This window comes from Bacillus rossius, chromosome 12, assembly GCF_032445375.1.
Source record: "Bacillus rossius redtenbacheri isolate Brsri chromosome 12, Brsri_v3, whole genome shotgun sequence".
In the NCBI taxonomy this organism is placed as follows: Eukaryota; Metazoa; Arthropoda; class Insecta; order Phasmatodea; family Bacillidae; genus Bacillus; species Bacillus rossius.
The window spans coordinates 8,058,532-8,074,271 of record NC_086339.1 but is presented as its reverse complement, the minus strand read 5'-3'; the positions used below and the strand labels follow the sequence as shown (position 1 = coordinate 8,074,271).

General features: G+C 36.2%; 1 protein-coding gene across 1 annotated transcript in view; it reads left to right on the top strand.

Moving 5' to 3' along the window:
• Positions 1 to 11,836, top strand: part of LOC134537463 (ras GTPase-activating protein 1) — a 48,811-nt gene extending 36,975 nt beyond the window's left edge. The window contains exons 15-18 of the mRNA XM_063377922.1: positions 1,564 to 1,718; positions 3,353 to 3,519; positions 6,597 to 6,722; positions 7,756 to 11,836. Coding sequence (XP_063233992.1) covers positions 1,564 to 1,718; positions 3,353 to 3,519; positions 6,597 to 6,722; positions 7,756 to 7,833 — 526 coding nt within the window. The 3' untranslated portion in view covers positions 7,834 to 11,836. The remainder of the gene's footprint in view (positions 1 to 1,563; positions 1,719 to 3,352; positions 3,520 to 6,596; positions 6,723 to 7,755) is intronic.
• Positions 11,837 to 15,740: the final 3,904 nt, after the last annotated feature.

Below are 15,740 nucleotides of genomic sequence, written 5' to 3'. Positions count from 1 at the left end.
ATCGATCATCGATCCATAAATCCATCATCAATCCATCGTGCATTGATCCATCAATCATCGATCCATCATCCATCGATCATTAATCCACCATCCATCGATCCATCATCCATCATCGATCCATAGATCATCCATCGATCCATCATCATTTTGAAACTGATTGGCGCATGCAAATGCTACTTAGTCAACACGTAATGAATATCATAAACTTGGCTGCTCTGTCATCTACATATTAACATTCTTGGAAAGTACTTGCTACTACTTGAAGATAAATCATAGAAATTTGTGACTTGCCTAATAACTTTACCTTATAACGAAGATTGCTGCTGCCCAAGGTTTTTTATTTTTTTTTTTAAGGTTTGTTGTATTATTTGAGTGTGGAGCCCCGTTTATTTTATTAATTTTGTTTATTTCTGTTAGGCTATTTTACATATGTTTGCCCAAAAAAATCAGGGTGAAGGAAAAAAAAAAAAAAGGAAACCCTTGCTAATAAATACATTTTTTTAATTTATAAATAAAGTTCTAAGCAGTAGCACTCTTGGGAAAACTTGGTGCATGTATAACAACCTCATTGCAAAAGTAGGTGGCCACGGTGGTTCACTGATCATGTAACTTGCCTCCAGTCAAGGTGATCAGGCTTTGACTCTAGGGGGTTTAACCCTGAATTTTTTTAGCAAGAAAGAAAGTTGCCATGAAGCTAGTGGGTGTTTCGAATTTCTCCCATTTCCTCCACATAACACTCCATCAATGTTCCATCTCATTATTCCACCTCTCTTCACCTGTAATGACCTAGAAGACAATGGGACACTAATCCTTGATAAATTTATTACGAATAGTCAAGCCTCATTAATACAAACTTGAAAGGACCATAATTTTGAAACTTTTTAATAACGAGGTTTGTACTAACAAAACCTATTCAAAAATTATTTTAATCTCGACAGACAAGTAAACTGGTTTTAAAAATTACCTACAAGGAGAGACACCATTATTTTAGAAGTAACTGTAATTTATAAGCCGTTTCCCTGGTTATTTGCACAACCAAAGAGAAGGTATCAGTAGTATTATTTATTATTTTAGTTCAAACTTCACTTGGTTTCTTTTCAACCAAGGATATCTAGACTAACCATCCTTCAATGTTTTAATATTATATATTTTTGCCTATCCTTGGGACATAAATCAATTTGTGTTACATAATCATATTTTGTATTAAAATGGTTAACATTATAACTCCTATGTAACTAATTTCTAGGAACTGTGAAAACGTTTAGTATTAATGAGATTTTTGACAAACAGAGTTTTTAATTTGCAAAGTTCCACCGTAGTTTTAAGGCAGTTTGTCTGAAACAAGGCCAGAGGGTTTTGTCGTGGTCCTCCTCCCCCCCCCCCTCCCCCACCATGCGCCCAACCCATTCATCCAATCATGTTACACCTCACATCACTTCGTAGTCTCTGATGACCTTGATGTCGACGAGACATTCATTGTTATTCTTGTTACAGTTTTCTGCTAGTTAAAGCGATAAGCTTCTCCCGACGCTGTTGTGACGTGCTTCTGTCCCCCGGTTCCAGGACGATACGGTACATCTGCGGGTGCCTTCAGCGGGCTGTGATGGGGAAGTGGCCCCACGAGAGACTGGTGCGAACCCGCGTTGTTAGCGGCTTCATTTTTTTACGGTTATTGTGTCCTGCTATTCTCAACCCCCGCCAGTTTAACTTAATTTCAGGTAAGACATCTTACGCTATTGATAGAGCCAATTTTTTATGGTGTTATGTAAAAAAAAGCAAATTTTGTCATTAAAAATTGTGTATTTCGTCTTTATCGTCATTAAAAATTAAATCCCAATAAGACACTTCAAATGTGTACATTAAACAATACTACTTCATATGTTGATGAGAGTCAGTTAAAGAAAAATCTGTAACTAAAACTTTCAGTAATCAAAAAAATCAACTTAAAAGACCAAAATCTTTATAAGTGTACATTTTCTTGTGATTTTTATGTATAGGCCTTTACTCATGACTGTAGCTATAGACATTTAATTTACTGTACTTTTAAAAAAACCTACAGAAACAAAATAATGTTTTTTTTTTTTTACTTTGTGCAGTTCATTGTATGCTTTTTTATATGAAAAAATAAATGAAAGATATATGTAATGAAATGTATATTTTAATTAATATAATGAGGTAATTCAGGTGAATTTTGCTGCATTTCGGTGTAATGCTGTGTTATTGACTTCCATTTCGGTGTTTGGCGGTTTATTGACTTAATTTGGTTGTTATTGCTTGCCTCTATCTACATATTAAGTTTAAAAATATTACACTATTTATTTTCATCTGTGTTTCACACTGTTTAACTGTTAGTATTAATTTACTATCTTGGAGAACTCTTTGTACGGTTTTTTGTCAGAAACTTATTACGTACTTGAAGCCACCAGTTCGAACCGAGCATGCGTGGGTCTCCCTTTGTGTGTGTTTTATGGAAGGGGAATTCACTCAGTATTCTTCCTCTGTATTCATTCTGCTGCTCCCATCTTGCCGTTTGGCTGGACAGTCTGTCGGGTTCCATAGTTTTTAATGGTTATTTCTTTATTGTCCAAATTTTAAATTTGGTAATTGAAAATGTGCTCAGATTTGAAAGGAAAAAAAAATCACCAGCTTACTGACGTGCAACAAGGATGGAAAGTTATTAGCAATGTAATTTCAAAGTTAGTGTTGAACAGTGGTGAATTTAGAAAAAAAGGGTGAAGGGGAGAAAAGGAACATGTCCCCCCCCCCCCCCCTCAGAAGGGTAAACTATGCACTGGATATAATACGATTTCTGAAGTAATAGACAGTTGTTATATACTAGGCCCCACCCAGAAGTCAATCCTGGGTCCACCCCTGGTGTCGAATTATCTAAGCTTCAACACCAACTAATAAATCACTTATTACCATGAATACATATTTTTGATGAACGTGTCAAATAAGCTATAAAATAGCACAGTGGACTTATGTTTCAGTAGTTACTCTAAGATTTTCCCCCTGGTTGAAAAGGATCAAAATGGCACAGTTTCTTGGCTATGAAGAATAGTTAATGTTACTTAGTACTTCTTTTGAGACAGAATTGAGATCAATCCATATTTTAAATTTTTTTTTAGAGAATTTCTAAAAATTAAAAAAAAAAAAAAAAAAAACAGGTTTTTCATTGCAATTTTATTAATTTTTTTTTTTAAAATGATGTGCATCATTGGGAACATTAGTTGGCTCTCTGATCAGAAATTATATCCTCCGCAAGTGGACCGAGTGTCGCGGTGCTTGTTCTCGGCAGAGGGTTGTTGCTTGCTTGTGGGTGGTGACGAGTCGCCACGGGGCGTGTGTGCAGAGCCGCCGCTGCAGACGGCCGGCCGCTCGCTCATCATGGTGGCCAAGTGCCTGCAGAACCTGGCCAACCTGGTGGAGTTCGGGGGCAAGGAGCCCTACATGGAGGTGGTCAACCCCTTCATCCTCAAGAACAAGGAGCGCATGGTCGTCTACCTCGACCAGCTGTCGGTGAGGGGCGGCGACTACCACCACCACCACAATTACATCTATTACTGCTGCTGCTGCTGCTGCTACTACTACAACTACTACTACTATTCAGTGGCGTAGCCAGGATTTGTGTATTGGGGGTGTTAAGAAGCATGCCCTCCCCCCCCCACACCCACCCATATTAAAGTGGGGGGGGGGGGGGTCCCTCCCCCGGGAAAATTTGGATTTTAAGGTGTAAAATAGTGCTATTTGAGCAGTTTTCGGTACTTAAATTTAAATATTGTAATGGTAATAATTTTATTAATTTTAATATTAAATTTTTTTGAGTGATGAATAAGAAATTAATTAAAGATTTGGTGCTAAGGGGGGGTTTGAACCCCTAAAACCCCCCCTGGCTACGCCCCTGCTACTACTACTACTCCTCTTACTACTACTACTACCGGCCTCTTTTCCATGGGAAGGGCAGTAAGAGGTTGTTTTTAGTGGGTAAAAATCCCACACTACCAACATCAGATTCCATTTTTCATCTTCGTTGATGTCTTTTTGAAGACCTCTATAAAAACCACTACTATTACTACTACTATTACTTCTACTAGTATTACCACTATTGCTACTACTATTACTATTACTTTATATTTTTAGTATTTTTGTTTTGAAAATAGTTTGGAAATGATAGCAGAAATTACCTTAGACTGAGTGCAAATCTCTTTGTGATTATAAACTGTTAACAGTTATTATAAGAAAATAATTGAATCACCACAATATATAGCAGAAATTAAAAAAAAAAAAAAAAAATTGTAGCCTCTAAAAGCAATTTTAGTTAAAGTGAGAAGTATAATTATGCTACTTAGGAGAATGGTCATAGCAAAATTTAAACTAATTTCCAAGTCATTTTAATTTGTGAATTATCTGATCAAGAGAAACCATAACATATTCTTATCTGTCTGACGGTCTTACTTCAAAGGTTGTCTAATAATTGAGGTCATGTTACATCTGAAGTCGACTTACTTTCAAGATTGTTTTACAATCAAATCTTTCTTGTTTGAGGTCAAAGTCCAATTATGTAAATGACTGGATTGATATTTTTTAAAATTCAATAATTTAAATTGAAAGTATGAATATTATTTTTAATTTTCTTAAAAATGAAGATAATTGAACTTCTTTTACTACAATAAATTTTGATAAACTGAATGAATTTTCGTTAAGTATTCACTTAACTAGAATTTTGTCACGTTATAAACTTTCATTTAGAAGGATTATTATCTAAATAAAAATGGATTTTTACAATTTTTTTTATTAATGATACTTCTACAGTATTTGAGAATATTAATAATAAAGCTTCATGGTTTTCCATACCACTGTTTACACAGTAAAAATCTAAAATTATTGTTAGGTCGATTTCAAAAATATTCCAATCTCAATTCCAGTTTCGATTGTAACAATTGGGTTTTGGTTCTTTGATTTTGATACGGATGCCATCAGATTACATACTGTTTACAATATTGCTTTTAGAGGGTCTGCTTTGTCAGGGGTGTAGCTTTGTTTGTGAGGTGGGTTGATATGTTTTAAAAAAGTTTATATATACATATTGTAGTGGTAGGGTCAAGTTCAAAATGGCTTCAACTAGGGATGGGATTTTCGAATCTTCGATTCGTCGAATATACCGAATCCTATGGATTCGAGGATTAGTAGGATCCGAGGTGGGATTCGAGGTGGGTTTTTAAGAGTTTTAGGTAGTAATTGAAAATTGTAGTGCTGGGCGAAGTTCGAAAATACCGAACCGAACCGAACCATTACGTTCGGTTCGGTTCGAAACCTCTTAAAATATATTCGAAAAACTGAACGTTCGTTTAAAAAAAATTACGTTTTTCTCATTTTCTAACCCCCATTTGAGACCATTCACAAAACAGCACAACAAAATTCCATTACATACTTGTAATATTCCGACTTTTATTGCATAATCGTCACCTCAACAGTTTCAAGCGCAGACAAAATATAAAAAAAATTATTAATTGTCGCATAACTCGCATAGCATTTTTTCTTATAGGCGCGCTTTGTTTTTTGGTTACGTTAGAGAATTTTGTATGCATTTCTCGTACTACGTAATATAAACTATCGTACAAATGCCAAAGGTATTGTATATTATACCTTTAACTATAGTGTGTGTACGAGAAGTGTTGTAAAATCACCAAAGATTGCATACCCCATACTTTAAACTAAAGCGAATGTACGAAAACTCTCGTATTTCAGCAAAACTAATGTGATCAAGTTAACACAAGACAAATGCGGTAGGAAATGATTACGTAAATTACGTATTTTAAATTACTGGGATGTATTTATTTTCTTTGGCCTTTTTGGTTATAACAGTTAGGTACTGAAAATATTAATTTAATCTTGTGTATTAAAAGTACTGATCCAGTAAATTTTACAGTACGGTACTAAGTTGACTAGCGTAGTCGCGGCAGCCATCATTATTTCTCGTGTTTTCTTTTTTCCGACGCAAATTTCTATAACCACACTTCTTACGTTACGTTTACAATATTATTGTTCTTGAGGTGATTTGCGATGAGCAGGCTTACGTTGTTTAAGTTTTCCAATTGGAGAAAAGATAATGACAACCCAGATGACCCAGAACGAACCCAAAAAAATGTCTAAAGTTGTTTTTGAGGTTATTTGTCTCTATTTTATATCAGGTGTATACACTATGCACTTATTTTATAATTTTATAAATACACATGTGATTTTTTTTAATACATAGGCCTATGTAATTTTTTAAAATGAATGTGTGATTTTTTTTTTAATAACATGTGAAGTTTAGTGTGGGACTGGGATTCGAGATTCGATGACAAACACTGAGGATTCGATCAAGGATTCGGATTCGACCAAAATTTGGATTCGTCCCATCCCTAGCTTCAACGTACTTAGTTGGTAAACTACTAGAGTAGAAGTGCTTTAAAGGTTTTGATCATACACAGTGTGTTTATCTGTTTGTGTGTGAGACTATGGAACTGTAACTAAGCTCGTGTGTGTGAAGTTTTGAGGGTGGTGACGACATGTTTGAACGGTGGTGGGGAGTGAGGGGTGGCACGCTGCTGCAGAACCTGCCGGAGCGCCCGGAGTCGGAGGAGGTGCGCGTGAAGGGGGACCCCGCCAGGGACCTGGGCACGCTGCACCACATCTGCGTCACGCACCTCAAGGAGCTGCAAGCCCTCGGCAAGACTCAGGTGGCGTGGGCTAGGCTCTTGACCCGTGTCATCACACACCTCCAGCATTATTGTCGGTGCAAATGTCTCGTTAATACGTAGTTAAAACCTGGTCTCGTGAAAGGTCTATCAGGCTTCTGCAAATCCCTTTTTTTTAATTTGAATATTTAAATCAAATATCAAATTATTTACGAATATTGAATACAACCAGTGGCGGATCTTGTGATTTAGGTTCGGGATGGTCTTGACCCAGCTGAGGCTAGCCTTTATCAAGGCAAACACTAAAACAATAGTGGAACCAAAAACTTTTGGGGGGGGGGGTTTGAGCCCCTTAGCCCCCCCTCCCCCCCTCTGGATCCGCTACTGAATACAACAGCTTGCAAAGTGTATAATTTGTAGTTGGATTTTCATCCTGTAAAAGATCTTGCAGATTGGAAACAAGCGATATAAATTTAAACAACTTCTTTGCCCTTTGTGCCAGAAAGAACAATTGAAATAATTTTTTTTAATAGCAATTGAAGAGAAATATTTGTGTTACGAGTGGTACAGTTGTTTGTCATCGTATCTAGGCATTCTTGCTTTGCCTGAGTATGAGTTATTATGATTCTACACATTCACAGTAGTTTTTGAATACTAGTTACCATTGAATATGGATCCAACCCACATATTCACGGTGTAAACCCCTCTTCCCTTCCCCCTCCCCTGCTGCATCTATATTTTTTTTACCAGAATGCCAACTTGTCAACAAACACAAAAAAATTAATTTCTTATGTAGGAAATTGGGCTTTGCACATTAGTGCATTAGTTATGTATTCCACTATTCCATTATAAAAAAAAAATTAAAAAACAGTTTTCATATTTTTGTGGGTTATATGATCTCTGTTCTGGGTAGGTATTCCAAGTTTTTAAAACATTTGGTTCTGATTTTTAGTTTAGCAAAGTGTCTAATAAACTGTGATGTTATCATCTGGAACTTACCTGGCCGACCTATTGCACAGCTCTGGTTGCGTGCGTGTGAGGTGACAAGTGTGTGACGCTTGGCGCGTGTCCGCAGGTGACGATCAAGAAGCTGGTGACGGTGACTGAGATGCTCACGAAGCACAAGCAGAAGTACCTGGAGATGATCAGGTAGTGGGCGCGGCTGATTGGCCGCCGACCCGCGCCCTTCGAGAGCCGCCTCCGCGTCGTTGCACGTCGCTTCGAACCTCGGCTGCGGTCTACCCGCGGTGGATTGTGACTTGCAGCGAAGACGTTAGTGAGTAGGTCCTTGGATTGCTGTTTTGTCGTTTTCAAGTTAGGAATTTGTTGAGATCTGATAATTAACTAGAAGTTTTTATTTAGTGAAACTAGAATATGTATATAAAGTGGAGACCCAAAATAATTTAGGTCTGTGTTATGTTGAAATATTTTTGTGTGTGGAAATAGTTGGAAGAGCAATTTCCTTCATAAAAAACGCATTTGAGGCACCATTTTTTTTACGAAGAATGGACTCAAATTGATGGAGCAGTTCACTAAGTAGTGTGTTATTTTTGTTATTGTTACGATATTTTGTTGAGGCTGCCTTATTTTAATTGCAATGTTGCCAACTTATACGTGTTGTCTTTTTGACACAATACATATGGTGTTAGCAAGAAAAACATGCATATGTTAATATTGAGGCGTAAGGCAATGTTAAAGTGGAGACATCAGCATAAGAACTCGTATATTTTCAAGTTTTAAGGCTGAACGACTTTTCTGAAGAAAGATTGAAGGCTTAAAATGGGAAAAGTATTTCAGAGTTGAAGTTCTGTTTGTGGAACCTGTTCAAGGAAGTCTTGGATGTCAGAGCAAAGGGTGACAGTCGGGCAGCATTTTGTGGACAGCAGTTTTAAATGTGCAGGAGCCTACGTAATGAGAAATCTGCGCTAGTTAAAGAATTTCCGTTATTTTAAGATACTGGTTACAAGATGATGGTGAATTACCATTATCTCTGGAAAGATTGCAGCCTTTTCCAAAGACTGGCTTTGAGCCCATATCATGTGATAGATAACCTCTCTTTTTGAAAGGATGTAGACTGAGACACAGTTGACGGCTGTACTTGACCATGGTCAATATTTCAGTGATGTCCTTGAGTTATAATTACGAGTGGTAAATGTGAAATTGTGCTACTGAATAATAATGGAGGTAGCTTTACAAAGACTGGAACCCACTGTAGATCTGCAAAAACTTTTGTGCTCAAGAAGATGACAACGTGTTGGGGTTATATTGTTTGTTTAAGCAACTGCAGCAATATTTGTTGTAAAATATTGCTAGCAAAAATTTTGTTTGTAGCTTACATTGTGTAAAATTTAGTGGCAAGTACTACGTGCAGTATAGAATGCTGAAATGAAGCGCAAGTAAAACAGTACGAATCCCAAAGTGTCAAATGCACTGACGTTAACGAATTGTAATAATCAATGTCTCGCACAAATAGTTAATAGTGCTTTTAGTGTGAAAACATGAACTTCATTGTTTCTTCAAGGTAAGACAGTTTGCAAGGTGGCTACTGTGTTTGGGGGTGATGTGTATTGAACCGTGCGGGACAGGTAACTTCATCTGGCAAGCAAAAGTGTGTTTATTTTCAAGCAATGGATAGTGATGAAAAGCAAAACAGTACAATTTTCTCTTAGACTAGTTAAGCAGCATAGAACACAGAGAAAGAAGTAAAAATGTATTTTTTTTTGTAATGGTGAACAAACTAAGTTTTTCACAAATTTATTTTGAATTCCCACTGTTGAAAAGTATAGCTCAATTCACAAACATATTCCTAAGTGCTGATATAATATAGGGGATGTAGCCAGTCGTATTTAATGCAAAGTTAGGTAAGTTTTCATTGAAAAATTATATTCAGTCACAATAATCTAAAAAGGGTTTATCTATGGATGGACCGGTGCTGGTTTTTAAAGTTAAATCATGTGTTCTTATTTTTCACTTTTAACTAAACTGCTTCAAATATTCATGTTTGAGCTGTCAGAGAATAGTTTACTTTTATCATCTATTGAGTCATTCAGTCTGTGGAAAGATAGTGCTAGATACGTTAGTCGCCAGCGCACTACTGCTGTTAGGGGACGTTCTGTGGAGGTGTGTGAACCTTGCAGCCGTAGTGGTGGGGGAATTTGACTGATGTGGTGAGGTCGCAAGTGGGTAAAATTTAGTCGATATCTTGGAGGCTGTCTTAGATTCTAACAGCTTGGAATTTCGATGCTGAGAATTTGTTCCTCAGTTCTCGCCAAATCCGGACAGTCACCTTTCTTGGCGAATAAAACGCTTAAATTTCGTTCTCTTGCATCAAGAGATGGGTCAAGCGTCGACAAGTTAATCCGAGTTGATTTCGATGGACACTGTCCAATTAGATTTCCATTGTGAAATCTTGAAGACTTTCGCTGTCGAAATCAGTTGAGACTTGAGAGTGTTGCTTTGCTGAGTGTGTCAATACATGGTGAAAACGTGATACACCACAGGTGCTCTTTTCACTGCCTAGCAATGCCCATGGTCTACCCAGACGTGTGTTGTGCGAAGGGGGACCACCCACATGACTACTACTGCTAGTGCTTAAAATATTTACTGACCACACATTACGTTCGTTCAGGCAGAGAGACAGTTTTTCTCACATTATACCAAACTATGTTTTCTCATGTAGCACAAATTAAGCTACAAACTCCACATGTAGTAAACCTTGCATTGAAAATCTTGTGTATTGATAACTTACGGATGAACATTTAATACTTAGGGCTTAGAGTGAAAATAACACCAACAAGAAACCAAATGCCAAATAAAATTTCAAGTCCTTATGCATCATGGAAACTATGAGTTTAGCAATCTGCAACCTGTGACGAATCTGAGGTTTTACAGTTTCAGTCATAAGTGAGTATTTTTTTAAAATTAGAACTACGTATGTTACACAACATTTGAATGCAATGTAGGCAATCCATACTTGCAAAGTATTATGTTCATTCGTATAAATTACAACAACATTTATTAAAAGAGTATATTTGGTGTGCTTTTGTGGTCCTCCTTATTGAAATACAAAGAAACACCTAATTTTAACATAAATTTTTGTTGCTTGTTAAGTTCACAATTTTGGGTCTCGACTGATGGGTCAGTTTCATTTTTTCCACTTGATGCTTAAAGATTTCTCATTGCACTCTGTTCTTCCAACTTTGTGGAAAATGTGCAATTGTTTACCATTGAAAATGTAACTTGGTTAGTAATGATGTTGCTTACTATTGTACTGTTTGAATATGAATATTTCATTAAACACCATCATTGTTATTGCTGTATGTCAAATTGAATTGCTAAGATGGTTTTTCACATCTGAGCTGATCCAAACCAAGTTTGTTTGTCAATTTATTAGCTCTGTTGTCATTTTATAAAGTAAATTTATTAAATGCAGTTCATTTGTGGTTTTTGTTGTTGCTGCATCAAGAAATGTTGAATTTTGTTCATTTTCTTTTCCGAACATCATATTTGTGAACGGTAAAATTAAAGAAAGAGAACTAATTACAGAAAATTGAATTCTATATTAAATTTGGTTCCAGTTGAAGACAGTGTCACATTAAAATTATCTATTTCTTTTTAGGAACAATATGTACAGATACATTAGTGTGTAATGGGTTTTGATACCATAATATTTTTAAACAAGATGCATTCAGTTATTTGCATAGATAAATAAGCAGAGTTTTTCTAACCATTTTTATACATAAAACATTTTGGTGTATTCATTATAAAATGAAAGTACAGTAATAAGTGTCTAATTGAATTGCTTGAAGACGAGGTGTGAAAATGATAATGATCAAGTAGAAATGTCATGTATGACTTAATTAGTTAACTTTGTGTTTTGTTAATTTTCTATGCATGTATATATGATCATAAAAAGGTTTATATACCGGCAGAAACAGTTTAAAATATTTTCTATGAACACTTGATACTTGATTTTCCACAGCCTTAAGTTTGTTGTTACCTAATTATCTGATCATTAATTAAAAGGACATTTTGCTTAAATTGTAAGTTGTAACGCAGTTGCCTGAATTAAGAATGTGTCGGTAGCAGTTTGTCTGCAGCAAATACATGTATATTTCATTCCAAAGGTCTTGTGAATAAATGATATGTTTTTATTACCACAGTGTAAGTTTTTTTTTTTTAAACATTCAGTTGCCAGATTATACACACTAGATGATTGTAAGAAGAGCAGTGAATGAGACTTTTACTCATGTGCAGTTGGCAGTACTGTATTTATGGGTAGAGATGGTGGGGGTGGTGTGTGAACAAGGTCTGTAATAGTAGTTGTCGCTAGCACAGCTGTACTTTGATGTGGTGTTGATTCCTTAGGGCTCAAAACCAAGATTTTGAACTTTAAATTATATAATTTCTAGGCCTGTTTTTGGTATTTAAAATTTCTAATATCAAAACAAATAATATTTGTATTTGCCTCAGTCTCAAACACTTGCACTTCGAATTTCCTAGTAGGTAAGTAGGGTAACCAAACGTAAAAAAGCAACAGGTAGTGCTTCAGGGCTCCAGAGGTGGGTGTGGCTGCCCAGCCACGTGGTGGCTCATCAAATGGTTGACACGTGGCGTGGAGCTGTCTGTTGGTGGCCGGTGGCAGCCATCTTGGTTCATATTTTCGAAGCTAGTGAGCGCTGGTGTGGAGCGCTGATGCTATATTTAAGAATAAAAATCTGTATCGCGGTGACTGCGCCCAAAACCTGTATGTTTTTAAACCCACTTTGAGAACTTTTTCTAAATACATCAGTTCGCAGCCACATTTATACGTGTGTGTTCTATCAATAAAAATTTAATTCAGAGTGCGTTTTTGTGACAAGAGACCATGAAAATCACACATTCGAGGCTATTAGAGCCCCTGGTTAAACCTGTACGATGGTTCGCACTCTAAATTAAATTTTTATTGATAGTACACACATGTATGAATGTGGCTGTGTAACTGCTATGTTGGAGAAAGTCCTCAAAAGTGGGTTAAAAAAAAATAAAAACTAGGGTGGAAATTGCTGTAGTTTCGTTTAATGACTTAGGCAGTTGTTGTCCCAAGCTCTCTGTCCCCGGCGGCCTAATAGTGCTGGCGGATAGAGCTAACTTCAGCTCAGTTGATAATGCATCACCGAAAATGCTGTACGAGAAATTACTATGCCAATACGAACTACGGCGCCGGCCGAAAGAATCTAGCATAATGAACAGCATATATTACAAACGTAAATAAAATCCTCCTGGACAGAAAAAAAACCTAACTTATCAGATTGAACCATCATTAAAAAAATTCCCCAAATGTAAGAATGTTAGCGATTCTCATACATAAAACTAAATGACGCATTAAAATAATCAGATTATAGTAACTTTTCTTAAATAAATAAAAATTGCTAGGTATCTAGAGTGTTACATGATAATGCTAAACGAGATTATATTTGTCATAAAATTTTATCTTTTTAAAATTTATTTTATATATTTATACACTGTAAATGTGTAACTATGGTTCTGCTAGGTATCTATGGAGGATGGCACTAACAAACGTTCCCAAATCATAGGGAAACATTGTAGGATTAACTGTTTAATTAATATTAATAATAGGGCAATATTTAAATCAAATTCCTTGTCAAAAATTAGGTCTAAAGCCAGGGTTTAGTATTTTTTGTGTTAATCGAAGTTGTTTCATTACTGTCAAACTTCATTAATATTAAATTTCCGTTTGTGCAAAGTACTTTCACAGACCCAGAAAAGGAAGTATGCTTTCCTAAGTTATTCAGTAATTTTACTACGAAATATGGTTAATATGAAATACAAATTTCACTACCAAAGTTCAAAATAATGTTTTCATAATCATAAAGTAAACAAACATTTCTCCAAAGATGTATGTATCCTACAGCACAAAAATATTAAAAAAACAAGATGAAAATAGTGACACTATTGGTGATGTTAGTATTTAAACTAGAAAAGAAGCTATTTTGTACGAAAACAAAAGTAAGGTACTTCATACTGTATTTATGTTAGTCGTTGGAAGAGCACGTATGAAGAAGTTTAGATAATCTATGGTAATACGTTCGGTCAGTCGAGTGCTCTAACTTGAGACAGTTTTGCACTCCAAACTGAAATAACTACCTCTTTAAAAATTATTAAAAAGGGGAGGAATATACCTTAAATTCCGAAGAGCAATTACACTCTTTATTCCCAAAATGTTATCACTCTACATGGCCAACTAATTTTTTTTAAATTAAAATGTTATTTGTGCCACGTTAGGGCAATGGTACAAAACTTAGTACAGCCACATTCAGTGACGTAGCTAAGGTGATTGGCGCCACTGGCCAGAATAAAAAATGGCGCCCCCTTTTGGATTAAAAGAAAAGGGGGGGGGGTTCAATAATACAAAACCGTCATGGCCCCCCCCCCCCCCTCCTGCTCCGGCACCCCTGGCGGGGGCCATCCCTGCCACCTGCTTGCTATGCCACTGGCCACATTTACCCACATATTTTCTTATTTGGAGCTCTCATATCTAATGTGGGTCAGTGGTAGGGTGTAAAAAAAAAAGTTTAAAGTAAAATACTAACAAAAAGGTTTTTGTAAAAAAAAAATTTGTTATTAAATATATAGCCCGTTTTTGAGATTTTACAACCTTCGAATCACAATTAAATAATGGAATTCAATCACAACAATTTTATTTAGTTGACAGAAAAATACAAATTATTCATAATTGTTTTTTAATTAACTAGAAAACTTAAAATTATACATTAAAAAAAAAAAACATTTACCTTCTTGAAATAAACTAACAAGTTCAAACATTCATGTTGCAACTAATTAATTGACCACAAAACTTAAACAAAAAAATATCACTAAAGGAACTTCAATCCTATCGGAATTTGTAACAATTGCGACGAAGGTGGATTGGCTTAGCGATCCTCTGGATCGCATCCAAGGTGACATCGTCCACGTCACAAGAGTATCTCCTCTGTGTCCACGTCATCAATTTCAAGAAAATGGTAAATGTCGACTTTGTAATATCCAGGGATCTTTGTAAATTAACAGTTATCTTATTAATTATATGGGCGCTGAGTTCACGTACTTTGAACATGAATAATTATTAAAATTTATATTATGTGAGTAATAAATTTAAAATGTGTTGAGTCTACAACAAAAATAATTTCCATCTACTTATGTGTTTACCTTCTTTAACAGTAAACACAGAACTCAACTGTCTGAATCCAGCGTATTTTTCACTGAGATTCAGTTATCTGAAATTTCCCAGAACGGGAAGCCTACGATTCACTCGTCCTTCTGGACATACCCGAATACTCATGTTGGCAAGTCTTCTTTTCACAGACGAGCATAGAAAAGAGAGGGAGGGAGCCAAACCCTAAGTTCCCCCAAGTTCATGCTCGCTTTTTTCCCCACCGTTCTATCTCATTGGTTAAACCGGTGTGGCATTAAATTTTTGCAGTCGATTAGGATAGGTTAGCTACATTATAAATACTTTAAAACATTGTGGAAGGTTGGTTATATTAGGTACGTATAGCTACATTAGAAATACTGTAAAATCATTTTATGGTTGCTTAGCAAATAAGTTTTTAATATGTAGCTATCCAGGGCTAGGGAACCGTTTACATGATTTGATAGTATCTTTAATGTAGCTATCCTAACCAAATCAACCGTCCACAATCTTTTAAAGTATTTATAATGTAGCTAACCTAACCTAATTGACCATTAGTTATCATGAGTTGTATATTTATTTACAATGAACAAAAAAAAAAAAACCGAAGATGTACAATCGGGAGTTTGGCTCTCTCGTCTCTTGAAAGAAGGCTTGCCAACGTTAGTATTCGGGTATGTCCAGAAGGACTAGTGAATCGTAGGCTTCCCACGAAGAACTTGACGCCACCCGTTGGTGTTCCTCTCGTCGCACTAGCCGTTATGCATCATCAACACTTGCCCAGAATCGTGTGCGACGAACGCGCCCGCGCGCGCAACGGAGTGCAGATGTGAGCAGTACGCGAACGCTACGAAGATAGCGCCACTTCCGGC